Here is a 27,658-nt window from a genome sequence, read left to right as displayed (position 1 = left end):
CACAGCAATACTAAATAAAAGCAAATTTTAATAATATATTAACATTAAGTAACTTATGAAGATTTGTGTATGCACAAGAATCTCAGCTTGTGTGCTTCATTAAAGGATGTGACTGACAGTATATTTTAAAACATTTACTCCCCATCTGAAGAAATTTTCCAATTTAAAATTATATAATGTACACAAATGTAGTGCAATGGCATCAAATATAACTACATATCAAAGGTTTAATTTCTCTTGTTTTAAACAAGTGTTGCACTGTTATTCAAATAATATCCTGGAAATACTCAGCAGGTCGAACTATGTCATCAATCTGAAACAATAACTATTCCTCTCTCCTCTGATCCTGCCTGACCTCCTAAATATTTAAAGCATTCACAGTAGTTCAGGTATCCAGCATTTGCATTTTTGTCTTTCAGCATTTATTATCCCGTTTGCCAGGTCCAGCAATGTCAAAATGCAAAAATATTTAGGAAAAAGTGATTACATCATCCCATGAGCTGTACAAATGGGGAGAACCAGAATAAAAAGAAAAATTATCAGAACATTTGTAGTGCCCTTGGATAAAAGGTTTTTCCACTTTAAAATTCTATTTTTGAAAAATTAATTTTCCACTTCAGCCACAAGTTTACATGTTGATTAAAGATATTAATATATTAAAAACATTTCACTTGAAAATGCTGTGTCCATGGACTTGTTTACTTTTACGATCTATTCAGTGATACATTACTATAAACACACAATATTCAATTCACATATTGCATTCCTCCAAATAAGTCTTAGTCCTAGATATGAAAACTTCACACCAAATTTAAATATTCAATGGGCATAATTTAAAAGCAGAAAAAAAATGCAATTTTGATTTAATAGTAATAATAGTCAAATAAAACTCTGATAATATGGAATTTCTGAATAATCGGATCCCAATGGTTTGGATTCTGACTTACTCATTAGTCCAATTTTTGTGCTGGATATCCACAGAGCAAGCAGGCTAATTCAGTCAGAGCTGAGTTTGGTGTCCAGATCATCAAGGTCAAAAACGCACACAGGCTTCCACTGGGGTCTGAGTGTGTACATTTCCTTTAAATGCATGGGATTCACTGAAACATATTATACTGCTGTCTAAGGTTTCTTTGAAAAAGCAGGTGTGTTTGGGAATCAGTCACAACCAACATACAGAAAACCTGCTAGTCTGGCATTTACAAAGTTTCACAGGAACTGGACCATCAGATCTTGTTTTATTTCAGATTGTTACTGACAGTGGGTCACAACCAACATACAGAAAACCTGCTAGTCTGGCATTTACAAAGTTTCACAGGAACTGGACCATCAGATCTTGTTTTATTTCAGATTGTTACTGACAGTGGAAGAGCTTCAAACCATTAAAGGAAATTTAAAAATTAATACATTTTTATAAAGAGGTGATTAAAATTTTGAACATTCTTTCAAAACACAATTGAAGCAAAAAAAACTTTTTTTTAAAAAACAGAAGTACTCCAGGTATGCATTTGACAAACAGGAAGGTTAAACTAGCATGGAGTGTGCGAAGAGGCTTGAGGATTTAAACTAAAAATCACATTGAGAAACGTTTTCAGTGTGTAAATTACGTCTTCATTTTGATTTTGCTCAATAGCATGAAATGAATGTTTGAATGGGTAGTTTAAGACTTCTTCCCAATTCACATACAGTACCAAGTTAAATTTACTTTGATATTCTTATTCCATATTTACACCCAATGATTACTTCCAAATTTAAACTAAACCATGTATATTATTTCCTTTGATTACACATGCAAAGATGATCTTTGAAATGCTGTACAATTGTCAAAACTGTTCATTCTCCTGATATCAGTCTTCTGCTTTGAATCTTGTTAAGGGTACAATTCTGTAACTGTTACAATTTTACAATTTTTCTGGGGGTGGGGAATTAAACTACCTGTAAAGGGGGTGACTCCATATAGGTAAAGGCCTCCAGGAAAGTGTAATGATCTTTGTACCCATAAGCAAGATCATAAACAGTATTTCTCTTCATCCTCATAGAGCAAAATTGAATCTAGTTAAAATGTCTTCAAGCTGTTGCTGAAAGATCGCAGCAAACCAAAACAAATGAACAATACTCTTATCATCCACATTTAAATATCAAAAAGAAAGGCAACATTCTTCCCACTAAACCATGACGGAACTACAAGTTATTTATAGTGATAAAAAACCTTTCTAGTTAAATCAAGGCCATAGTAAATAAAAAAACAAAATCAACTGATGTCCTTATGTTGATCAATTCATCAATTTTCACAGAATTACTTCTGTGGCTTGTAAATCTTGTACTGTCCAGTGCAACTTGCCTGAAGAGGAATCTCGAGAACACTTTAGACGACTGTTCATTTCTAACACACAGATTTGGACGATTTTGTCACCTGCAGTGTCATTTAAACACAAGTTTTACAGAAATCTATGTAATTTCCTATTTTGTTGCTTCAGAGTCTGGATTATACCTATACTTGTAGCCATATGGTCGTAGATGGTAAGTCAAATATTCTAAGTAGTACATGGTTTTAGAGTTAATGTAGTGGAACGACACTGCCAGATCAGAACAGCATCCAGGACCCTAAAGAGAAAACAAATTGCATCAAAAAACATCGAAATGCAAAAACCCTCCCAAGTAACACCAATTTGTTTAACAAACTCACCTTTACAGAATTCACGAAACACTATAATTTCTCTAAAACTCATGTTTCTTCACAGAAGTGCAGAGAACATGGCTTCACATTAAAAAAAGGTAAAGATTTGGACCGTTGGCTCAGAAGGCTGTACTACTTATACACAATCTATATTTCCTCTGTCCAGCTAGTATGCTCCGTAACTGTCGTAGTATTTACACTATCAGAATATTTCCCCATAATTCCTACATTATTTCATATTTTCAGAGAAATTCCCTTTGGTCCACTGATCTCCCTCACCCAGTTCTTCTTCCATCAAGGTCAAATAGTTTCTCTTTCTCTTTTCTGTTAAAGATGCCCAGATCTATACCACAAATACTGAGCTAAGGGTTTTCAGCATTTGGTTTTGTTTCCCCATTTTTCATTCTTACTCATATGAAAGATTCCCACTGCGCCTGACTCTGATCTGCAGGAAATGTAGATGAAGTCTTTCCTTCTTCCGTAGAGCATCAGTAACTTCCCTAAAGAGCAGCAAAACTGTGGCATTTAACAAGCAGCAGTGACCTGGAATACTGTTGGAGGCAAGAAAATAAAATGCCTGGGACTTCAACCAGGGTTGGAGGTGGTCAGAACCACCCTCGTGAAGCTTCTGGAGGTTTCCTGTAATAAACCGCACTTCATCACTTCCCCCTGGTCCCCATAGCTGTCTACAAAGTCCCCAACCATCTTTGGTGCATTTCTATCTTAAGCAGCTGAACTAGCAGTTCTGGGTAAACTATATTGAAAGTGCGTAGTATCAGAATGAGAAATCTATAGGTTAGGCTGTCATGCAGCACAGTGCTAGAAACACCCAACTAAAGATCAAGAGTGATTGACACTTCCAATGCATGACTGCACGGGAAAGCAGCCTTGGTAAAAGCTGAACGGTACGAAAGTAATCAACAGTCCTCATGCTTTGGACAAAACAGGTAGAAAATTACATCGAAGGACTAGAATGTGATTTTGGTGCCAAAAAAACTGGGTGCGGGCTTGAATTTGTCACACGTCACCGAGAAGCTCATAACCATCCATTTTGCTCCACCCTAGATTAAACTCATTTACATCCAATTAGGATTATTTTTCTTATGAAAACAAAGATTCAATAGATTACAAAATATCTCACATGTTTTTTGGGTGAGCAACACTTCATTGCTCATCATATTAGCATTTTGTGATCCTGTGTATTACAGCCTTTGACTGCAGAAATTGCATCTTCACCTTCAGCTATCATAGCTCAGGTATACTTTGACAATCTTTGCTTTGAGTGGCTGGTTGTGGAACACATTAAAGCCTTCCTCCAAGCGACACTGGACTCTTTCCAGTTTGCTTATTGCTCAAATCGATCCACAGATGATGCAATAGCCTCTGTCCTGTCTCACTAGGAAACTGGGGTCTCATATGCCAGACTGCTGTTTATAGAATTCAGTTCAGTGTTCAGCACTATCATACCCCTGAAACTGGTGGGGAAATTCTCCTTGCCCAAGTCTCACCACCTCTCTCTGTAATTGGATTCTGGGCTTCTTAACAGTAAGGCCACACTAAGTCCGTATGGGCAACATCTCTTGTCTCACTACGTTGAGCACGAGTGCTCACTGCTGGTCACACTGATGATGCATGACTGTATTGCAGGATCCAGCTCAAACCGTATCATCAAGTGTACAGTTGACACACAGAACAATCAAGAACAATGATCATCAAGAACAATGACGAGACGGAGTATGGAGAGGAAGTGAAGCGTCTAGTGGATTGGTGTGAGAAGAACGACCCAAGCTTGAATGTGGAGAAGACAAAGGAAGTCATTGTGGACTTCAGGAAGGTGCAGATGAACCATTCCTCTCTGTGTATAGATGGCACTTTTGTAGAGAGGGTTAAATGCACCAAGTTCCTTGGAGTTCTCATCACGGATGACCTCACCTCATCCTTTAAGGTCACCTCCCTGAACAAGAAGGCACAGCAGCACCTCCATTTCTAAGAAGATTGAGGTAAGCAAGGCTCCCACCCACACCCACCCCCACCACAACTGCATTTGGCAGGAGCACCATTGAGAGCATCCTGATAGTCAATCCTCCACCTAGAATGGGAGCAGTCGAGCATCGGACCACAAGTCCCTGCAATGCACTGTGGAAACAGCTGAGGGGATCATAGGGGTCTCCCTACCAACCATCGAGGACATTTATCAGGAGCGCTGCATACGCTGGGTTCTTAGTATCATTCAGGATCCCACCCATCCGTCCGGCATTCTCTTTGACTTTCTACCATTGGGCAGGAGACAATGACGGATAAAAACAAGAATGGTTAGAATGAAAAACAGTTCCTTCCTCCCTGGCATTAGCTTCTGAACTCCCTGCTTCATAGTATTTAAAGTGTCACTGGTTAATCTGTATTAATATATTATGTAATAATAATACACTTTAGTTTGTTATTAATGTGTGATTCATCTGTAGATTTTATCCTTACCTTCATGTTATTGTGTGTTAAGCACTTTACACCCTGGTTTGAAGAACGTTGTCTTGTTTCTGTATACAGTGCCTTTAAAAAGTATTCCGCCCCCACAACTACTTCCACATTTTACTGTCGCATTTTCTAAATTTAAGATGTATTGAAGTAGGATTTTTGAGCTAATCTACAAACCACTGTGCATCACGGACTAGGAGGGCCGAGATGGCCTGTTTCCGTGCTGTGATTGTTATATGTTATATGTCACATCAAAAGAACAATTCCAAAACTTGTCAACAATTTACTAAAAATTAAAAACCAAAATCCCAAGGCTGAAAAAGAATTTATCTCTTTTGTAATTGCTATGCTAACTTTTCTCAAGTATATACTAATTCCGTACCATTCACCCTATTTGTTGATATAGAATATTGGAGGATCACATGTTTTCAATTAATTCATAAGAATAAATACCCCCTCTCTGCAAGGCCTAACAGTAAGCTAGATTGTTCACAGGCCAAACCAAAATGAAGTTAAAGAGCATTCAAGTCAGGGAAATGATAATAGAGAATGGGGAAAGAAACCCTGGCTTAAAAAATGTATATCCTTGCCCATAAAGACTTTACAAAGCTTAGAAGATACTATAAAGATGTGGAAGACTTTGAGTGGCCCAGTCAAAGTTTTGACCTTAATCTAATCAAACATCTCTGGCAAGACATCTAGACTGCTGTCCTCCGCCACTCCCCAACGAACATGGCACAGCTTGAGCAACTTTGCAAGGAGGAATGGGCACCATCATGTTGTGCAAAGCTAATAGAGACTTATCCAAAAAGGCTACTGGCTGTAATAGCTGTGAGAGGTGGTTCAACTGAGTACTGAGCAAAGGGGGATGAATACTTCTGAACTGCTGATATTTCAGTTTTTGAGTTTTTAGTTTTTCATGCTTTACAGTTTTCCCTGTTTTTTTGGCTCTACTATGGGAAAAAAAGAGTTTGTGATTCACAAATAAAACTTTTCAGTTAATTTGATCAAAATCCCTAGTTGTAATATTCATTTATGAGTTGTAATATTCATTTATGTGAACAAAGGGCTGGGGGGGGGGTGAATACTTTTACAAGGCACTGTACATTATATGGTTATATCTGTTATATACATGCATGGAGTTAAATGACAATAAACTTCACTTGACACTTGACATTCATTGTCAAATCAAAGAGAGGAAGTTAACCTTGAGATTGAGGATAGTCAATAGCATACTGAATGACAACAAAGGAGGACCTAAAGTTCTAGCAGTTTCAGATTTACAGCTAACTAACTAAGTATGCCAGAAAATAACTATAGTCAGACAACAACACACACAAAATGCTGGTGGAACACAGCAGGCCAGGCAGCATCTATAGGGAGAAGCGCTGTCGACGTTTCGGGCCGAGACCCTTCGTCAGGACTAGTCAGATATTGTGCATATTATATAGAAGTTCAAACACATCACTTGGGTTATGAAAGTGGAATGAGAAACATTGCATTCACTTACAGCAGAGCTATTGATTTAAGTGTAGAGTATGGACTGGAAATTTCTAAACATAACCAAGTAGCCTACATTCTACTGCAATGTCAGAGGTCCATCCTCCTGGGCTTCATGTGTCATTAACTGATTCAGAAACAAAATAAAAGGGCAGACTGGATCATGGGATTTAAATAGAAGAAATTAAATTCCAATATCCATATATAGAGTCAAAGTATAGGATGGCAAGATTAGGGAACCCTGGATGACAGAAGACACTGAAGAGCTGATGAGGAAAAAACTGCAAATAAATGTGGACAACTGAAAACTGTCAAGTCTCCCGAGGAATTTACAAAACGCAAGAGTACTTGAAACCAAAGTGGCAAAATAAAAAGAAATATCATTGGCAGGCAAGATTAAGGCTTTCCCCAAGTACATTGAGAGGAAGCAGAGAAAGAGTAGGGGCAATCTGCATGGAGCAAGAGATCAGAGTAATGTCCTACATGAATACCTCTCTTCCATATTCACCAAGGAGGACATAGTACAATGAGCAGTGATGTTCCTGAGCACTTTAGCATTAGGGTGAAGGAACTGCTGGATACCTTGTGTTTGTATGAGGTGGATAAATTCCCCAGTGATGTACATCTTAAGCTGCTACAGGAGGCAAGGTGAGAAGACTGCTAGGGCGCCAACAGATATTTTTGCATCCAATAAAGTAACAAATGATTTGAGGAGAGCAAATATTGATCCCTTACTCAAGGGAATAAACCAAAATATGGTTGGTGTTGCAATAACCATCAAGCCACGTGCGTCCTTTTCCATTTGCCTCGGAACTGGTGGGTCTTGCCACAGAAGAACGGCTTTAGCTAACAAAGGAGAAATCAGCCCCAACGACTCTCGAAGGATCGACATCATAAAAGGAATGGGCAAGTTTTAATCCGTCTCTCTTTCCAACCAAAAGCTGTAGCTTGAATGAACTTGAGTGACTTTTATATTTCCATCGGACAATACATTATCAATAAATACTGTTAAAAATAGTACCATCAGACTTCAACGGACCTCTCTATCTTTGCTGGTAAGTGACCCAGTTACGGGGTATGTAACATCTGAAAATCAATTTGGATCCAATCCTACTGGCACAAAAGGTCAACTGGTTCTTCACTCTACCCTCCACAGCAAAGATCCGCACATCAGGATGCTCTTCATTGACCATAGCTTAGTATTTAATACTACCACCTTCTTAAGACTAATCAATTTTCTTAAAGACCTTAGCCTCAATACCTCCTTGTGCAACTGGATCCCCAATTTCCTCACTTGCAGATACCACAGTTCAAATTGGCAACATTTCCTCCACAATCCTCATCAACACAAGTGCACCACAAGGCTGTGTCCTGAGCACCCTGCTCCACTCACTGGTTGTTTGCCCATCCTGCTGGGTGTGTTCTTTCAGTGATTCTATTGCATTTCTTGTACGTACTGAGACTGCCTTCGTGAAAATTAATCTCAGGGTTGCAGATACGTATGCACTTTGATAATAAATTTATATTGCACTTTGCATTCTTGAAATTTGCCTTGTTTAACTGTTGTATAGAAACTAACAGCCAGAAAGTCATGGCACTGTTTTACAGAACGCTGGTAGGTCACACCTGCAGTGCCATGTGAAGCTCTGATCTGCACGGTAGAGGAAGAGGAAGAATATGAATATAGAGGTGAGCTTACAGAGGAAATTCATCAAGATGTTGCCTGCATTGGAGCACTTCTGTTACAAAGGAGAAACTGGATAAGCTGGGTCAGAACGGAGGTGCAACATAATTAGACAGGATAATGAGGAGTATAGATAGTGGAGATGGCAAAAATCGTTTTCTAGTGTTGGCTCTAAGATAAGAAAGTTTGGAAGGGATCCAAAGGGGAATCTTTTTCTTTCCCACAGTGGGTAGCAGGAATGCACTGCCTGAAGAGGAGGGGGAGATAAATATCTTAAGAAGCACCTTGACAAATACTTGAACAACCCAAAGCATTAATGAGAATAATGAGATTAGCATAGATGGGTAAAACGGGTGGCATGGAGACAGTAGGCCGGAGGCCCAGGTGTATATCTCTGTGATTCTAAATACAGAGCACTGTTCTTGGATGCAATGACATGCCCACATTTTTTTTTTAAAACAGAGCAAAAGCCAAAATCCAACAAGATAAAAGAAAAATCCATTCTCTTATTTCCCCAAATAAGGTTACATAACAAAAACAAGCAAGGAGAGAAATGTATGTGATAAGACGATACATCAGAAAGAGAGAAACTTACAAATTCACATGGCCTCTCGAGTTAGGTCAGACTATAACCTTCAACCTGTCGGTCTAATAAACCTAGTATGAATTGTTGCTAAAGCAGAAAGCAGACTCATAAAACCCTGAAGTCTGAATGCCAATTTATAACGGAAAAAAAACTAGAAGTTGTATGCGACTTTGTTACAGAATTCACCTAGAGAATTAAAAACATCTGCATTTTTACCTCTAGAGGCAAACTACTTTTGCATCCCTTATCTAACACTAACTTGTTCAGAAAAAGCCAGAGGGCACGGTGGTAAAGGATTCTATAAACAAAAAGAAAAACGAGCAGCTACTCGTCCTACAGAATATACTCTCCATATGCAGATACCAACTCTTAACAACTGGTGCCCATTTTGAAGGAAGCCAAGGATATGAATTGATTATCACTATGTAATCATCGATTTTAGGTGATCTAGGTGTTCTTGTACATCACTCAATGAAAGCAAGCATGCAGGTACAGCAGGCAGTGAAGTAAGCTAATGGCATGTTGGCCTTTATAACAAGAGGAATTGAGTATAGGAGTAAAGAGGTCCTTCTGCAGCTGTACAGGGCCCTGGTGAGACCCCACCTGGAGTATTGCGTGCAGTTTTGGTCTCCAAATTTGAGGAAGGACATTCTTGTTATTGAGGGAATGCAGCATAGGTTCACAAGGTTAATTTCCTGAATGGCGGGACTGTCATATGTTAAAGGATTGGAGCGACTGGGTTTGTATACACTGGAATTTAGAAGGATGAGAGGGGATCTGATTGAAACATATAAGATTATTAAGGGATTGGACACGCTGGAGGCAGGAAGCATGTTCCCGCTGATGGGTGAGTCCAGAACTAGAGGCTACCATTTAAGAATAAGAGGTAGGCCATTTAGAACAGAGATGTGGAAAAACTTTTTCACCCAGAGAGTGGTGGATATGTGGAATGCTCTGCCCCAGAAGGCAGTGGAGGCCAAGTCTCTGGACACACTCAAGAAAGAGTTAGATAGAGCTCTTATAGATAGAGGGGTCAAGGGATATGGGGAGAGGGCAGGAACGGGGTACTGATTGTGAATGATCAGCCATGATCACAGTGAATGGCAGTGCTGGCTAGAAAGGCTGAATGGCCTACTCCTGCACCTACAGTCTATTAAATACCTTATGTGTTAACTATTTTCCACCTCCAATGCACAAATAAGATCTGGAGAACGGCTTAGACAAATCCAACTTGTTTGAGAAAGACAAAGATTAAAAGGAATAGGATGAAAAAAATCATTAATGATGTGCCTTTCAAATAATGCTTAAAGTCTCACCTCTTCAGTGGGGTAATAGCAATAGTTCCAGTACCAGAATGTTTTGGGTAGAAAACTTTTTGACAAATGATGCTCTGGTGGAAAAGGATGAAAGGTGTCCCTTTTATTTGTGTCCCTGGAATCTCCAGCTTCGACGTTAACAGTTTCCAAACATCTGCCCATGGCCAAGTCTTCTGTGGATGTAAAATGACTGCATTTCCCAGTCTTGAAGCCATCAACAAACCTTTTCACAGCTTCTTTGCTAAGTACATATCCAGCTCCACCACTCATGTACCCTTGCTTAACAAATGGCTTAAACTTTCTTCCAAAGAATATGGGCTGGTCAGGCGAATACTTTGATAATAGCCAGCGCAGATTTTCAACAATCACATATGTGTCATCATCTGCTTTCAAGAACCAATCAGCTTCATTCAAGTGATGTTCAAAAACATAATGAAAAGCTTTGATAGTTTTCCAATACAACTGGTCTCTTCCTTCTTTAACACCCAATCCCACTGTGGGGAAATCTTTATCTTCTTCAGAACTCATGTAAAGCACAACGTTGCATTTTTTTGCCCAGGTGGCTTTGACGTGTTTAGTCTTTGTTGCCAGATTCTGGGGCCCAGTCATCACCCAACAAAGGATTCGCACTCTCTTATATAGATCATCAGCAACACTTCTGTTTTCATCTGGAAGGAAAAATTCATGCATTTTTGTTTATAAACAATGATAAAATATTAGAGAGGAATAGCCAAAGGTAACTGCTAAACTTCAACATTGAGTACCAATATTATTTTACCTAAAATATCTGTGAAAGTTATTTAGGAAGGAAAAAAAACATAACTGCAGTAAATGCAAATTCCAAAATAGCTACACAGCTCATTTAACACACACAAAATGCCGGAGGAACGGAACAGGCCAGGCAGCATCAATGGAAAAGAGTACAGTTGATGTTTCAGGCCAAAAAGATGAGCAGTGGAGATCTCCAGCATTTTGTGTGTGTGGCTCGGACTTCTGCAGATTTTCTCTTGTTTGGACTCAGTTCATTTATTCTTCTCCTCTTCATTCAAATATCTTTCTTTTATGTGCAGAGGGAACAATAAACTTAAAGCAAATATAACTTAGTCAATATCAAGTGTGATTCAAGTTGGAGATAAAACAGGGGTTTGGGAAAGAGGTCAGAATATCGGAGGAGTTGTTCAGAATATTGTAGACTGTGTTAACGCAGATGTGATGGTCTCCCCATATGTTGAACCAAAAGCCAAGATAAAACAGAAATCCATTCTCTTCATTTCCCCAAATAAGGTTACATGACATAAAACAAGCCACCTGAAAGAGATGTGTGTGATAAAACAGATGCAGCAGGAAGCACAGGATAAACTAAGTAGAAACAGCAAGTGTTGTGGTAACCCTTTATCGAAGGAGTAGGGATACGTAAAACTGGAAGATCCTCAAATGATAGAATCAGAATCAGGTGAGGTAGTTAATTCTGCTGCCTCATTGTTCCAGGGACTTAGGTATGATCTGGGTTGCACAATCTTGCTGGAGCACTGGATGCACACATAGGTATCCCTTCATTGGCTCAGCTTCTTTTCACATCCCAAAGGCATACTGATACTTCAAATGCTTGCAGCAAATTACTCCAACTTACTGAAGTATCAAAAAGGGAAATTGATGGACTTAAGAGAGAGAATAAATTGCAATGTACATGTAAACACAGAGATTGGAATGGGCATGGCATGGACCCAATTGTCATAATGGCCTCTGTGCACTGTAAGTAAAAGACCAGTCGGCTCTCGGGGGAAATTGTATTGATTCGCAATAGTTAGATTAATACTCCAAATTATTAAATCCTGTTCTCACTTCTTAAAGTGAAAACTTAAGAGTTATGTTCCCTCTAAGCTGTGCGCGTGCACACACACGTTTTTCAACCAGCGCACAAAGGAAATTAATGTGCGCACAAAAGGTCAGTTACCTAAAATAATGTAGTAATTAATAATTATACTTATTGAAAATAATCTTTTAGTTAACTATTTAGTCGTTTTTCAAATACCACAATGCATGACACTAATTTACTTCACCTCATCTTTCCTGTTCCGGTTTGTACAGCTGCATCACGGCGGCAGCCATCTTTGGCGGACAGTGTTCATATCATAAAGTTTACAAAGATCTGTTTCAAATCCTGTAGATAGCTTACTAAGTTTTTATTGAAAAAAAATTGATTCACTATGTCAAAGTCAAAAGAAGCAAAGGGCGTGAAGCACAAAAGAACTGCAAATTTGTTTAAAGTTGAATGGCTTAAAAAAATAGTAGAAACTGCTACACCGAAAGCTCATGAAGTCATGAACGTTCAGCTACGAGAAATGTTTATGTACGATTCGGAAACTGGAGTTATCGGTTTGTATTGTTGTGATGCAAATGTTGCTGGAGAATTTGCTAGTGGAAAGAAGTGGGATGATATTTGGAAACTTGACTTTTTGAAGCGTCATTTGGCAAGTAAATCGTGTTTGGATGGTGTACAGAAGCTCAGGCAACAGAACCCATCATTACCTGTTACAGGAGTGCTACGCATGTTACGGTTAAGTGCAGATGAGCGACAGCAAAAACGATCAAACCCAGAGGAGATCAAAATTCTTATCGAAAGATGAGGTACAAGAATGGTCAGCTTTTGATTTCTCCGCAAATGCAGATTGTGACTTCAGATTTGACGATCAACAAGTTAATGCCTTATGTCTAAAATATCATTATTTTCTAGCTGAAAATACTGCAATGGTTAGACAGTTTAATGATTTCAAATTTGCCGTGCAAGAAAGAATTAAGTCCAAACTGATTTCAAATTTTGCTCAAATGGCGGCATTTGTACTTCAAAATGAACAGTTTTGCGACCTTGCACAGTTGGTGGACATTGGGGGAACCTTTCCTACGTCTAGTGCAGACTGTGAGCGAGGTTTTAGCCTAATGAATCAACTCAAAAACAAGCTGAGAAATCGTTTAGGTGAATGGCATTTGGATATGTTAGTGAGAATCAAAAGCCATCAATTGGACAGAAGTTCTATTAGTCTAGATAGAGCTTACAAAGAATGGGTAAATGCCAAAGACAGGAGAGAAAAAATAACTGACTTAAATATGTATGTTGTTTTGTTATTCTGTGCAGTTTTATGTTAAATATTTTGTAAACCTACATAAACTGTGCCACGTGTGCATTCAGTGTGCATGTACTTTTGTCACAGGAAAAAAATTCACACAACGTAAGATTTTTGTGCACACTGACTATTTAAAAATTAGAGGGAACATTGCTTAAGAGCTTAAATGGAATAGGATTTCTACAAAATACTCCAGGGCACTTCACCGCAAAAGGGAGGAAAGAAGCTCTAATTTGGCAGAGTGAAGAAAACTAACAGAATTTAATAGACAATTTCAGAAATGTTCTGGAAATAGTACAACGAGAAGAATCAAGTTGAAGGAACATAGAGAGAGAAGTCAAAAAAAAAGGAAGTTCATGTTAACTGGAGGTTTTGCTGGTAATATCTGGGTTGGATGAAGTGATTAACAACATATTCTAACTTTAAGTATCAGGCAACGGGAACAAAAGTGTTGAATTATAAATTAAATATATACTAATGGTAGTATTTCTTTTTCAAAAGAAAGTTATAATCCAAAATATGAAGATGGGATTCCTCCGCAGCAAATAATGAATCAGAGTCATCATAACTCAGGACAGGTTCAGTATTGATAGAAATAATCTGTTTAAACAAATGTGGTTGCCATATCTGATGAAGGGTCTCAGCCCAAAACGTCGACTGTTTACTCTTTTCCATTGATGCTGCCTGACTTGCTGAGTTCCATCAGCCTTGTGTGTATGTTGCTTAGCTTTCCAGCATCTGCACAGTTTCCTCTTGTTTATGATTTACCGACTCTTACTGGAACACAAACTATTAATAATGTACATCTTTAAAGATAATTTTGTATTATTTATTTATAGTGTCATCTGAACTGTTGATTATTCTACAATGTATCAACTGTCGGAATATAACCACTATTAATATTAACAGAAACCAGTCTTCAGATCTGAATGTGGATTGCAGATTGTATTTAAAACGCAGCTCAGAACAATGGTCTTCCTAGAGCTGCATTTTGGGAATAATTGCAGACCAGAAAGCGCCCAATGGCCCTGAATCTGCATGTGCATGACTGCAATAAACAACCCATTCATCTGGGACGTCTGTATATGTATGAATGCAGCTCCAGGACAGCGGTAATTAACTTCAGGGACCTTTGATCAGATTTTTAGTAGACAAAAATCTGATATAATGTTGGGTCAGGGTGACTCTCTCCAAAGTAACTTCAAATGCTGTGAGCTTGCATGTACTGAATAAAGACTTTTATCCAACCACCTGTGTCTCTCCCCAGTGGCTATTATCGACAAGATTTGGGGGCTTGTCCGGGATACGGTTGTGACCCATCGTGTGGTCAGCATTCTCAGTAGGTGAGCATTTTTAAGACATACAAATAAGCTGGATGAACTCAGCAGGTCAGGCAGCATCCGTTGAAACAAGCAGTCAATGTTTCGGGCCGAGACCCCTTGTCAGGTCTTAAGAAGGAGGGGGAAGGGGCCCTATAAAGAAGGTGGGGGGAGGGTGGAAGATGCCAGGTGAAAGACCAATCAGAGGAAAGATCAAGGGGTGAGGGAAGGGAAGCAGGGAGGGGATAAGCAGGAGAGGTGAAAGAAAATCTAAGGGGAAAGCACTATGGGTAGTAGAAGAAGGTAGAGTCATGAGAGAGGTGATAATCAGCTAGAAGAGGAGGCAGAGTGAAGGTGGGAAGGGGAGGGAGGGAATTACTGGAAGTTGGAGAACTCGGTGTTCATACTAAGGGGCATTTTTAAGAATTGCATCCACGCTTCGACCTCTTCAGGTCAATGAAGTATCACAAACATGGCCAAGAGTTGAATTGAGATGTATAAAAGTAGCGTGGTGTACACACGTGTGCATGCACTTGTATAAGAGACCAGACATTTTTCTGTTAATTTGGTGACACAGGATTACCAGTTGCAAAGGGTGGTTACTGATGGTTCAGAACAGCATTCGGGAAATGTATAGAGACAGGCTCATTAGCAAGTTTGTTTATTTTAAGAATAATTCTGTAATCTTGGTGTAACTGTTTTAATGCCTGTTGTATTTGTTTGCATTTATGAGTTCAGACGCACATAGGCGACAGATTGGAGAGTACGCACTCTGTGGTTTTAAGTGTGTACTGTTTGATTTTTATCCATTATTTATAATTTGCGTAGTGTGGGAATTAGTATGGAGATATCATCTGTTGGGATGGCACCTATTAAGGTCAGGCAATGCCAGCTTGAGAACCCTGATGACCCGAGCCAGCCCTTGACCCTGATCACTACCATCCAAAAGCCCTTCACCCCCGACAGGAAGCAGAGCATTTTGTCAGAGCTGCCCTCACTTAAAGTCGCCGGGAGAAACGCCGAATTCTGTCATCGGCTCGTGAAAGTGATTGAATCGGGTTTAATATCAGAAATTTGCTAACTTTGCAGCAGCATTACATGATAATGCAATACATGATAAATACAGAAAATGGAATTACAGCAGCTAAATATATGTATACTACATAGTTAAATTAAGTAGTACAAAAACTGAAATTTTATAAAAAGTAATGAGGTAGTGCTCATGGACTCAATGAACTTTTAGGAATTGGATGGCAGAGGGGAAGAAGTTGTTCCAGAATCGCTGAGTGTGTGCCTTCAGGCTTCTGTGCCTCCTTCCTAATAGTAACAATGAGAAGAGGACATGTCCTGGGTGATGGGGGTCCTTGATGATGGAAGTCGCTTTTCTGAGGCACTGCTCCATGAAGTGGACTTGGATACTATGGAGGCTGGTACCCATGATGGAGATGACTAATTTTTTAACATTGCAGGTTACTACAATCCTGTACAGTAGCTCCCCCACCAGACGGTGATGCAGCCAGTCAGAATGCTCTCCACGGTACACGTGTAAATGTTTTCGGTAACAAACCACATCTCCACAAACTTCTAATGAAATATAGCTGCTGTCTTGTTTCTTTGTAGCTGCATCGATATGTTAGGACCAGGTTAGATCCTCAGACATACTGACATCCAGGAATATGAAAGTACTCACTCTCTCCACTTCTGATCCCTCTATGAGGATTGGTTTGTGTTCCCTCATCCTACCCTTTGTGAAGTCCACAACTGGTTCTTTGGTCTCACTGGCATTGAGTGCAAGGTTGCTACTGCAACTCCACTCAACCAACTGGTATATCTTGGTCCTACTCACCCTCACATCACCATCTGAGATTCCACCAACAATAGATGTATCATCAGACAATTCATAGATGGCCTTTGAGCTGTGCCTAGTCAGAGACATGGGTATAGCGAGAGTAGAGCAGTGGGCTAAGCACACATTCCTGACATTCGTCAGTGCTGATTGCCTGCGAGGTGGAGGTGTTATTTCCATTCTGCACAGATTGTGGCACAGCTGTTATTACCAATCCCCGCACACTGAGGGATCGAGCTAAAGAACAGTAATATACAGAGAGGGAGAGAAGACAGTCCTCCCACAGCAAGGTGACTAGCTCATGATAAGGGAGCTGCCTGAAAAGACAGGCTTTGCTCCCAGGTGGATAGGCCCAAAGGTGGTGCCATGGACGAATGACACCTTTGTGTACTGTCTGGGCGAGGTAGCCTGGATTCACGTTGAATTGCATGACTCACCTTCTTGTCACCCCCCCACAGACAGAGTGGAAGAGTAAGTTTGCCCAGTAACAGTGTCATTGCAGAGACGTGACGAACAGCAGCCGGCTGCATCACACCTGGCCACAGCTAATGGAAATAGGTCCACAGCAAATGCAGATGCAGAAGACACCAGGAACACGGCAAGCAAGCTGCGAAAAGCGTGTTAAATGGTAACTGTGCTCTGTAACGAGGGCTGGTTCTTGAAGGTACATGACCAGAGAGTAACCACTGATAGCCAGTGCTGAATTTTAGCCATCAGAGAATGAAGGGGTGAAGATAAAGAATGCAATTAATCTGCAATCAGCCAGCAGGGAAAGAGGCAACAGGTATACAAATGATGAAACTGCATTTTAAAGATTTGGTCAAATATCTGGAATGAACTCTGCATAGAGTCTTGTAGGTAGCCATTAGGGACGATGATATATATGTAGATATGTGTTGGGGATACGATAGGGAATTGGGCAAGGGGTACTTTTGCTGTCCTATTTGACTGGATCCTCCTTAAGGTTTGGCCTTTCCTGGAACAGTTCTATTTTTGTCCAGGAGGGTGAAGTGGGGGTGGGGGGACTGTTAGGACATATTCTGGGGTCATGGAATATAGCATATATTAATTTCAACAGCAACCAGTCTTCAGATCTGAAAGCAAATTGCAGATTGAATTTAAAATGCAGCTCAGAACAATGGCCTTCCTGGAGCTGCATTTTGGTGTTAACTGAAGACCAGGAAACACCCCTGGTGGCATGCCTTTTTGCACCCAGGGCATGCCCTTTTCTCACTGTTACCATCAAGTAGGAGATACAGAAGCCTGAAGGCACACACTCAGCGATTCAGGAACACCTTCTTCCCCTCTGCCATCCGATTCCTAAATGGACATTGAAGCTTTGGACACTACCTCACATTTTAAAAAACAAATACAGTATTTCTGTTTTTGCATGTTTTTTTTAAATCTATTCAATATACGTAATCGATTTACTTGCTTATTTATTATTATTTTTATTTTATTTATTATTACTATTTTTTCTCTCTGTTAGATTATGTATTGCATTGAACTGCTGCTGCTAAGTTAACAAATTTCACATCACATGCCGGTGATAATAAACCTGATTCTGATTCCGACCTGAAATGTCTGTGTATGCATGCTTGAAGCTCAGAGACGACGGTGATTAACACTCATTTTGGGCAGGTTGGCATGAAGATCTTGGTATTTGATAATTATATAAAACTCAAAGGAAGTGTTGCAAATGTATTGTAAACATAGAGATTGTTCCATTGTTACCTTTGACCAGATTTTTAGCAGATAAAAACATGATACAAGTTGGGTCAGGGAGTCTCTCTCCAGAGTAACTCCCAATGCTGTGAGCTTGTGTGCTGAATAAAGACTTCTATACAACCAGCTGTGTCTCTCTCCAGTGGCTTGCGTTGACAGTCACAACAATCACAATGGAAGAATATCAATTTATAACCATGTCATTATACTAAAGGATAGTTACCTTTATGTTGACTGATGTCAGCATTGAAGTTCATCTCTCCTTTAAGATGGTGGTGTTGATGGTGGTCAAGTTCTTCTAAGTGTCCGTGTGGATCGTTGAAGAGCAAATGCTTGTGCTGCTGCTGCTTTGTGTTTATTACTTTGATCATGAAGTAGCAGATGAGAAATCCTAATCCCAGGCCACACAAAAACATGAACAGAGATACTACAGATCTTGAGACGGCCATTTTCAAGTTATAATAATCAGCTGGGAAGAAGAGGGAAACAGGTCATCCATGCAGATTGCAAATAGATTGTGATACTTCATTATTCACAAATGTTAACAAACTATTAGACAATAAATGGTTGAGGGGATTTTCCTTATGGAAAAATCATTGGCAAAAAGAAAACATTCAAGTAATATTTTTCTGTTGCATTTACTTTCATATTTCTGTGCTAACATAATAACCTTCATTTGTACAAGTGCTTTGTCCTTAATTACACTACATCTTTTTAAACGCAAGACAAACTCCAGATCGTTAAAAATATACTGAATATATAATTACAGGCAAGCAACTGTAGGAACGATAGTTTAAGCTTAAGTCGTCAGTGATTTTCAAGAATGAATATTTTTACTCCTTGATACTTTAGGCAGGGTGAGAAATAACTGGAAAATCGATATTGCAGATAGGTAGCAAGGCTGGTATTCTGAATGAACAGTCAACAATCTGAAAGTTATCACTTCTTTCTGCAATATATTTTCTGACTTGCTAATTGTAACAATTTCAGTTCCTCGAACCTGAAATAAAAACAACTTTGATGGGTATACTTAAACCAGAGGTCTACAGGTTCCTGATGATTATAATGATCTTACACTGTATGAATATGGAACATATCTGTTCTGCTGAAACTTCTTTCCACCTATTCTCCACCCTGCCTTGCATAACCCTGATTTAGTCTGTAGCAACACAAAATGCTGGAGGAACTCAGCAGGCCACGCTGCATCTGTGGAGTAGAGTATTATCGATATATCGGGTTGAGATTTCTTCAGTACTGGAAAGGAAGGGGAGAAGCTAGAGTAAGAAGAGGGAGGAAGAAGTATAAGATGGCAGGTGATAGGTGAAACCGGGGGTGGGGGGGGGGGAGTAAAGTAAAGAGCTGGGAAGTTGATTGGTGAAAGAGATAAAGGGTTGGAGAAGGGGGGAAATCTGATAAGGGAGGGTAGAGGGCTATGGAAGAACGGGAAAGAGGAAGAGCACGAGAGGGTGGTGATGGGCAAATAAGGAGACAAGGAGGGAGAGAGAGGGAAACAGGAATGGGGAATGATAGGAGGGGGCAATTACCAGAAGTTCAAGAAATCGAAGTCCATGCCATCAGGTTGGAGGCTACCCAAACACAATATAAGGTGTTGCTCCTCCAACCTGAGTTTGGCCTTATCGTGACAGAGATCTGTTTTCGCTTTGACATTGTAGAGTCTTTTTCTGTTGATCAGTGTCAAAACAGCCAAATTAAATCCACCATGACTCAAAGTTGTAGAACAATAAAGCACAAAAACTTCTGAGGGGGGAATGAACACTTATTATAGGCAATGTATACAAGGTAGATGTGAGCAGGTACCCCCCCCCCCCCCCACAGAGGTTGGGTGGGACTACAACAGGGTCATGGGTTAACAGTGAAAGGTAAAATGTTTAAGGGGAACATGATGGGGAAACTTCTTCATCAGAGGATGGTGAGAGTGTGGAATGAGCTGCCAGCGCAAGTGCTGGATGCAAAGTCCATTTCAACGTTTAAGAGCAATTTGAATAGCTACATGGATAGGGGATATGAAGGGCTGTGGTTTGGATGGGAAAGACAGATTTATCGTGGATGGGTCGAACTATTAAAATGGGCTCTTTTTTTAAAAAATTGAGGGTAGGGATATTACAGTGACAAAAACAAAATTCTATTTACCTAGGGGAAGCCACATAAATGTAATGCAACCATAGCTGGGGATTTTATTAGTTGGGTACGAAGAGGGAAGAACAGTGGTAGAGAGCGAAAGGATTTGAATAGGAGATACATGAATAGGTCCTCACTCATGGAAAATAAGAAACAAATGATGTACAGGACAGGACAGAAAGAACAGCATGCAAAAGGGGGGAAAAAAACTTCAATTATCCAACCAAGTGAGCATCCAGGTTGCTGAACTGAATGTTACAGCACCCAGAGGCGTGTCCATTTCCACCATTCTGACAGCAAGCACATGCAACTGCCTAACAGGACATCTGCCTGTAGCTGGTACAAGAGGACAAGAAACTGCTACCTTCAGCGGAGACCTTTAATCATGCAAATTAGAATGGCAGACAGCACTAAGTCACAAAACTAAAGCTCAAGAAGCTTTAGTTCACCCCAACAGCAGTAAGAAAATGACAAGATAGCCAGAGAGAAAGCTACAGAAGGATATGAATGAGATCCAGGGAATGATTTACCCTTCTTACACGGAACTTCATGCTAGAATCTCAATGTAACTTCAAAAGGACCTTATAAAGGTTGACTCTACCACTGAAGTGAGGCCAATGGATATCATGCTCTCAAGGGCAGCATATAAATGACAAGGAACATAGTGTGCAACTACTGTGTGAAAGAGATTCCTACATAAAACAATAATAAGGCTTTCTTTAAACAGCATGCTGTTTCCAACTGTAAGTCACAATAAAATCGGGACAAAGATAGAGCTCAGTGCTATTCACGCTTGGTTAGCGACGGAGCCGGAAGATAAACTCAATCAGTATTTAGAAACATTTGAAACAACTTTACAGACTTCTGAACAGCTCACCAAAATCTGAGAGTCTCCACAAAGCTTATGTTAACAACATGCAACAAGTCAGAATAAAAACTAACAGAATTGAAAGCCACCACCCCCCCCCCCACCCCGGTGGTGGATAACTTCTCATACTGGGGCAGCAGTGTACACATTCATGCCAGGATCAACACTGCATCAAACATATTTACATTGTTTAACATAATATTTACATCTGGATTAATCATACTCAGATATCTGAAATGCTCAATTAGTTAAATAAAAAGCTTTAGTTACAATATGAATAAGTGATTGTTTAAACTGAAATGTACATGATCAAATGGAGAACTATAGTAGCTTTTCAACTTGGGAATTCAGCCAAGTCTGTTAAAATGTACACTTTGGAAAGCATTCAAATTCTGTTGATCAAACAGGCCAAGAGGAGACATTATCACTAATTAGCTGATAGATGCAATACATGCTGCTTCCCGGCAACTATTTGGTTCTTGAACCAACCAGCACAACCAAAATCAGTACAGTTCAGCAGCATTACGCCTACTTTGACCACCTTACCCTAAGATGGACTTTGATTTGTTTTAAATGTGTTCAATCTTGTAAAAACTGTGCCTAATTTATGCTTAGTTTACATTTTCTTGCAAATGCTACTTACACATTCGGTGCCCGTGAAGCTGCTGCAGGCAGGTTTTTTATTGCACTGGTAATAAACTCAACTTTGACTAACAGAACAAAGTACAAAGAATAGAATGGTACAGAGAGATAGGATCAGATGAAATACAGATGTGAGGTTGAGCAAATAGCAACAAATAACATTGAATGTACAACTGAGGCAAAGGTATTGAGAGTTATCCCGAAGCCAAAGAGAAAAGATGAGTGAGCATCAGTCTGCATAGTAACCCAAGCATTCGTTACTCTCGTGATTAATTCTAAATCAATAAACACAGCAAGGAGGATTGATTTAGTGGGACACGTGTGTCACATAATTAAGACTGGAGTTGATTAAAAAAAAGATGAAAAGTGTAAACAAAGAACTACAGGGGGTACAAAAATAGGGCCCAAAAACCAAGAACAAACCCCACATTTGGAAAGGTGCAATGTACTAGCGCAGCTTCAACCGATCCCAATGATTAGTAATATTTGAGACAGGTTGCAAGTCTTGGGATGTCTTCCAGCCTTTAAGCAAATATTGCTTACAATATGGGTCTATTTGCTTGTAAAATTAAGTACTGAAGGTTTGATTACACAGTTGTTACACCTCTGCTCTCTCCCCCTCTCCTCCCATCCACAGCAAGGACAGGGTTTCGCCTTGTCTGTATCTCACACCTACCAATCTCCACATTTACTGTGCAGTCTGCAAGGCCTCCAATGTGATCCAGTGCACTGCATATAGTGCTGACAAGGTGGTCCCTAGGCTACAGAAAACTAGCTTTGCAGAGCCCCTCAGTCAGCAAGGTGACCCTGAACACCTGCTAATTTAATGGGCGACCATGGCAGGACACGACGAAGGGTCTCGGCCCGAAACGTCAACAGTGCTTCTTCCTACAGATGCTGCCTAGCCTGCTGTGTTCCACCAGCATTTTGTGTGTTGTCTGAATTTCCAGCATCTGCAGATTTCCTCGTGTTAGCTAACTTAATGCTCAACTCAACAGCAGTTTCTCTGTTTTTGATCTTTTACAATAATTATACTAGGATAATATCAAACAAAAGTATAAACAATAGCACCATGAAACAACAGGGCTGTCATAAAAAACAAATCTGGTTCACTGCAAGCACACAAAACACTGGAGGAGCTAAATAAGTGAGACAGGGAAATAATTAGTTGATGCTTCAGGCTGAGACTGAATGAGTCAGTCTGAGTTGTCCACGGTTCACTTCCCTCCAAAGATGCTGCCTGACCTGCCGAGTCCCTTCAGCATTTTGAGAATTTTGCCCAAGATTTCCAGCAAATGCAGAATCTTGTGTCTATAACCTGGTTTACTAATGTGCTTCATGAAAGGAACTCTGTCCTGACTCAATCTGTCTTGAGAGATGACTCCAGCCCACCAATGTGTTTAACATAACCACCATCTTAATTCAGAGCAATAAATGTGGGCGTCTTAGCTCTGGGCAAGAACTGCGCATCAAGACGGTGAAATGGGAGCACTCTCAGAAAATTTCCAACCACTTCTGCGAGACTAGAGCCACAGGTCACATGTGGCAAGGAATTCAGAGGAATACAGACTACAAATGTACCCTGTGTGGGAGTGATCAAAATTCTTCAATCCCTGAAAGTCTGAATGTTTCCCTCACTCGGTACAATGCGCAGAACAAACCCTCCCTCAGGAAAGCAGACACTCCAACTGAGTGAAGCTGAGGTGAGGAAATCCCTGGCCAGAGTCAGCCGAAGCAAAGCTGCAGAGTCCAATAATATACAAGGTCGGGCTCTGAAAGACAGTGCAGCCCAGCTGATAGAGGTGATGACAGATATATTCAACATGCTTTTGGAACGATCCATTGTCCCCTCAGTTTTTGGAGGCAGCGACCATCATCAGTGCCTAAGAACGCAACAGTAACCTGCCTAAGTAACTATCGTGTGGAGGCATTAACATCATGAAATGCTTTGGTCATGGAGTGCACCAAAGCCTTTCTCCCGACTACACTGGACCCTTTCCAGTTCACTTAGCGCTCAAATTGATCCACTGATGATGCAATAGCTCTGCCCTTTCTCACCTGGAAAATGGGGTCTCATATGGCAGACTGCTGTTTTTAGTCTACAGTTCAGAGCTCACCATCGTACCCCCAGAAACTGTCCTGGCTGGGTCTCGACACCTCCCTCTGCAGTTGGATTTTGGACTCCTTAACAGCAAGGCCACAGTCAGTCCCTCTTCCCATTACGCTGAGCACCGGTGCTGCTCACACTGATGACGTGTGACTGTCTCAGGATCCGGATTAAACAGTGTTATCAAGCTTGTGGATGACACACAGTGCTTGGCCTCATCAAGAACGATGACGAGACGGAGTATGGAGAGGAAGTGAAGCGTCTGGTGAATTGGTGTGAGAAGAACAACCCAAGCTTGAACGTGGAGAAGACAAAGGAAGTCATTGTGGACTTCAGGAAGGTGCAGATGAACCATTCCTCTCTGTGAATAGATGGCTCTTTTGTAGAGAGGGTTAAATGCACCAAGTTCCTTGGAGTTCTCATCACGGATGACCTCACATCATCCTTTAACGTCACCTTCGGAACAAGAAGGTACAGCAGCACCTCCATTCTTAAGATTGAGGTAAGCAAGGCTCCCAACCCTCCCTCCCCCCAACTGCGTTTGGCAGGAGTGTCATTGAGAGCATCCTGATAGTCAATCCTCCACCTAGAATGGGAGCAGTCAAGCATCGGACCACAAGTCCCTGCAATGCACTGTGGAAACAGCTGAGAGGATCATAGGGGTCTCCCTACCAACCATCGAGGACATTTATCAGGAGCGCTGCATACGCTGGGTTCTTATCATTCAGGATCCCACCCATCCGTCCGGCATTCTCTTTGACAGGAGACAATGATGGATACAAACAAGAATGGTTAGAATGAAAAACAGTTCCTTCCTCCCTGGCATTGGCTTCTGAACTCCCTGCTTCATAGTATTTAAAGTGTCACTGGTTAATCTGTTCTGTACTTTACAATATTTAATACTAATGCACTTTTGTTTGTTATTTATGTGTAATTCATTTGTAGATTTTATCCTTACCTTAATAAGTTATTGTGTGTAATGTGTACCACCATGCTTTACATCCTAGTTTGGAAAAGCATTGCCCCATTTCTGTATATATTATATACAGGTATGTAATTAAATAATATTAAACTTGACTTAAACTACTGGAATTATCCAGAACATTCACATCCAGTGAACAATTAAATTTTTAAAATGTACTAACGAACGCCAAGGCAAGAATGAAAAACCACATTCCATCTTGACACTGCAACCCTGAGGATACAACTGAATTCCAGATTGAGCCAGAAGTTATCAGTAATCAGGAGCAATCAATCTGTTGTGCTACTTGCCATTTCCATCTGCACATTTACCGTCTGACCAGCTTGGTAACCTATTGACGTGGATTTCAAACAGCTTCGTGGTTTGTATTTCAGAATTCCAGCAATTTTCTCTCCCCTTCTTTACCCCCAGCTATCTACTGGATCAAGGGAATTATCCAAAAGGACCCCCAAAGCCGCTTCGCATCTCTAATGTCTGAATTTGCTCCCCGTTTAGAAAGTAGTCTATCCCTCCCTCCGAATCTCCTATCCATGATATATTTCCTGTAATCCCACGGGCTCTATCCCGTTGAGCACCCTCACGTGGTAGTGTCAAACGGCTTCTGATAAGCCAAGCGCACATCCACTGGCTCTCCTGCGTGTTATTTCCTCAAGTCGTTCCAACAGGTTTGTCAGGCAAGGCATCCCATTAAGGAGACCATGCTGACTTCGGCCTATTTTAAGTACCCCGAAAATTCACCCCTCAGATCCCAGCAGCTGCTGCTTGTGTCTATCTGGATGACACACTTGCGCAGTCAAGTTCTCGTTTGCTGCGGAAACGACTCGACTACACGACCCGGGCTCCCGGTTCGGAGGTCTCACGCTCTTCCTAAATAATGTGACTTTAAAAATTAAGTTCAGATATGCGATCACGTACAACAGAAACGAACCAGAAGTCGCTTCCACTGGATTGTGACTAGGGCCTTCTCGTTCTCCAGCAGGGTAATTTTCCTGCATATTGAACAAATGACCGATTAAACTGTCGTAAGATTCGATTTGACCCGGTTAAATGGTAGGCTGAAGCCGTATTACTACCGTAACAGTTCTTCCCATCCCTTCCCTTCCCTTCCGTTTCCTTGAATCAGATAGGGCCAGGTCTACCCCAGCATCACGTCTACCGCACTGCCGGCCTTCTGCAAGCCACGCCGCTAACATGAGACAGAAAACGAGACCCCTCGCCCTCCTCTTTGTAATTTGACAGACGCGCCGGGGTTCGCTCACCTCGTCCTGCGAGTGTCTGCACAGCTTGCACACGGAGCAGCAGCCAGCCCGCTAATAAACTGCCGGCCAGCCGAACCTCGGGCGTCGCCTTCTCGGAGCTCACGTAGCAAAGAGCACGGAAGTAGGAATGGAGCACGTCTGCTGCGAGAGGCCGTCCAGCCGCTGACTCTGCACTCACGTCCGGTTTGTATTCTGCCCTCCAACTTCTGGAAGTGCGGTTCTTTTGTGTTATCAGTTCTTAAACATCCTTTCACATGTGTGCATAAGGAGATTGTACAACAAGGTAAAACAAGACCAAGAAAACACTGATGTTTACAAAATAGTGTGTCGATTTAATAAAGGGCAAACACCAAGCGCCAATAGCTATGTGTATAAACGCTAAGAAAGTTAATCTAGTTCCCATTTTCTAATTATACTGAATTTTAAACAATTGCATTTATAAGCTAGTCAGGCAGTAATTATTTCTTCCTGCTAGGGGCGCTACTACAAAGAGCGACGGAGATTTGTATCGAAAGAAGGCTGGAGAATGGAGGGTGGTTGTGTAATCGGTAGAGTGGAATTCAGTACTGCTATAAAATAGATAAATGTCGCTAAATAAGTATTGCAAAAGTAAAAATTTTAAAAAAGTAGTGAGATAGTTCATGGGTTCATTGTCCATTCAGAAATCATATGGGATTGAGGAAGTGGCTGTTCCTGAATCATCGAACGTGTACCTTCGGGATCCTGTACCTCTTTTTAATGGTAGCAATGAGAAGAGGACATGTCCTGGGTGATGGGTCCTTAATGATGGATACCGCCTTTCTGTGGCGTCGCTCGTTGAAGATGTCCAGGATACTACAGAGGCTGATACTCGTGATGGAGCTGAGGAAGTTTGCAACTCTCTGCAGCTTATTTTGATTTTGTGTAGTACCCCCGCCCCCTCCATACAAGACAGTGATGACAGTATTGGCTGGCGGGGACAATCTAGGACCCGAGGGTACAGCCTCAGAATAAAAGGATGTCCCTTTAGAGCAAAAGTGAGGAATTTCTTTATTCTGAGGGTATTGAATCTGTGGAAATAACTGCTGCAGACCTCTGTTGAGACAAGTCAGTGGGTATATTTTAAACAAGAGTTGATAGCGTGTTTATTAGGAAGGGTGTAAAAGGTTACAGGCAAAAAGCAGGGAAATGAGGTTGAGAGGAAAATAAATAAGACCATAAGACATAGGAGCAGAATTAGGCCATTTGGCCCATCAAGTCTTCTGCTCTATTCCATTATGCTTGTCAGTAATCTCACCAGTTGAAGTTACAAAAGAAATTTAGTTTATCATACCACCAGCACATAATTCTGTTTCCAGAAAATAGACGGAGAAAAGACAGAAATATTCTTTTGTAAGAACACCGTTAGGTTTTGTCACTCCAAATGTAATCAAAA

At 40.7% G+C, this 27,658-nt stretch overlaps 1 protein-coding gene across 1 annotated transcript; it reads right to left on the bottom strand.

Moving 5' to 3' along the window:
* Positions 1-1,270: 1,270 nt before the first annotated feature.
* LOC132395680 (glycoprotein-N-acetylgalactosamine 3-beta-galactosyltransferase 1-like) lies at positions 1,271-27,658 on the bottom strand. Its single transcript, XM_059972586.1, has 4 exons — positions 26,245-27,658; positions 18,471-18,716; positions 10,236-10,903; positions 1,271-2,604 (listed from the first exon to the last, which is right to left on the bottom strand). Exons 2-4 carry the CDS (start codon positions 18,694-18,696, stop codon positions 2,461-2,463), a joined length of 1,038 nt encoding a protein of 345 aa, XP_059828569.1. The 5' UTR covers positions 18,697-18,716; positions 26,245-27,658; the 3' UTR covers positions 1,271-2,460.

The sequence above is a fragment of the Hypanus sabinus genome, chromosome 6 (genome assembly GCF_030144855.1).
Source record: "Hypanus sabinus isolate sHypSab1 chromosome 6, sHypSab1.hap1, whole genome shotgun sequence".
Lineage (NCBI taxonomy): Eukaryota > Metazoa > Chordata > Chondrichthyes > Myliobatiformes > Dasyatidae > Hypanus > Hypanus sabinus.
This window is presented reverse-complemented; position numbering and strand designations above follow the sequence as displayed.

Coding starts and splice junctions, on each gene's coding strand:
- LOC132395680 (XM_059972586.1), bottom strand. CDS start 18,696: ATGGCCGTCTCAAGATCTGTAGTATCTCTGTTCATGTTTTTGTGTGGC. Junction 10,904..18,470: donor TGACATCAGTCAACATAAAG/GTAACTATCCTT, acceptor TTTTCCTTCCAG/ATGAAAACAGAAGTGTTGCT. Junction 2,605..10,235: donor GCTATTACCCCACTGAAGAG/GTGAGACTTTAA, acceptor TTTTCTCTTTAG/GGTCCTGGATGCTGTTCTGA.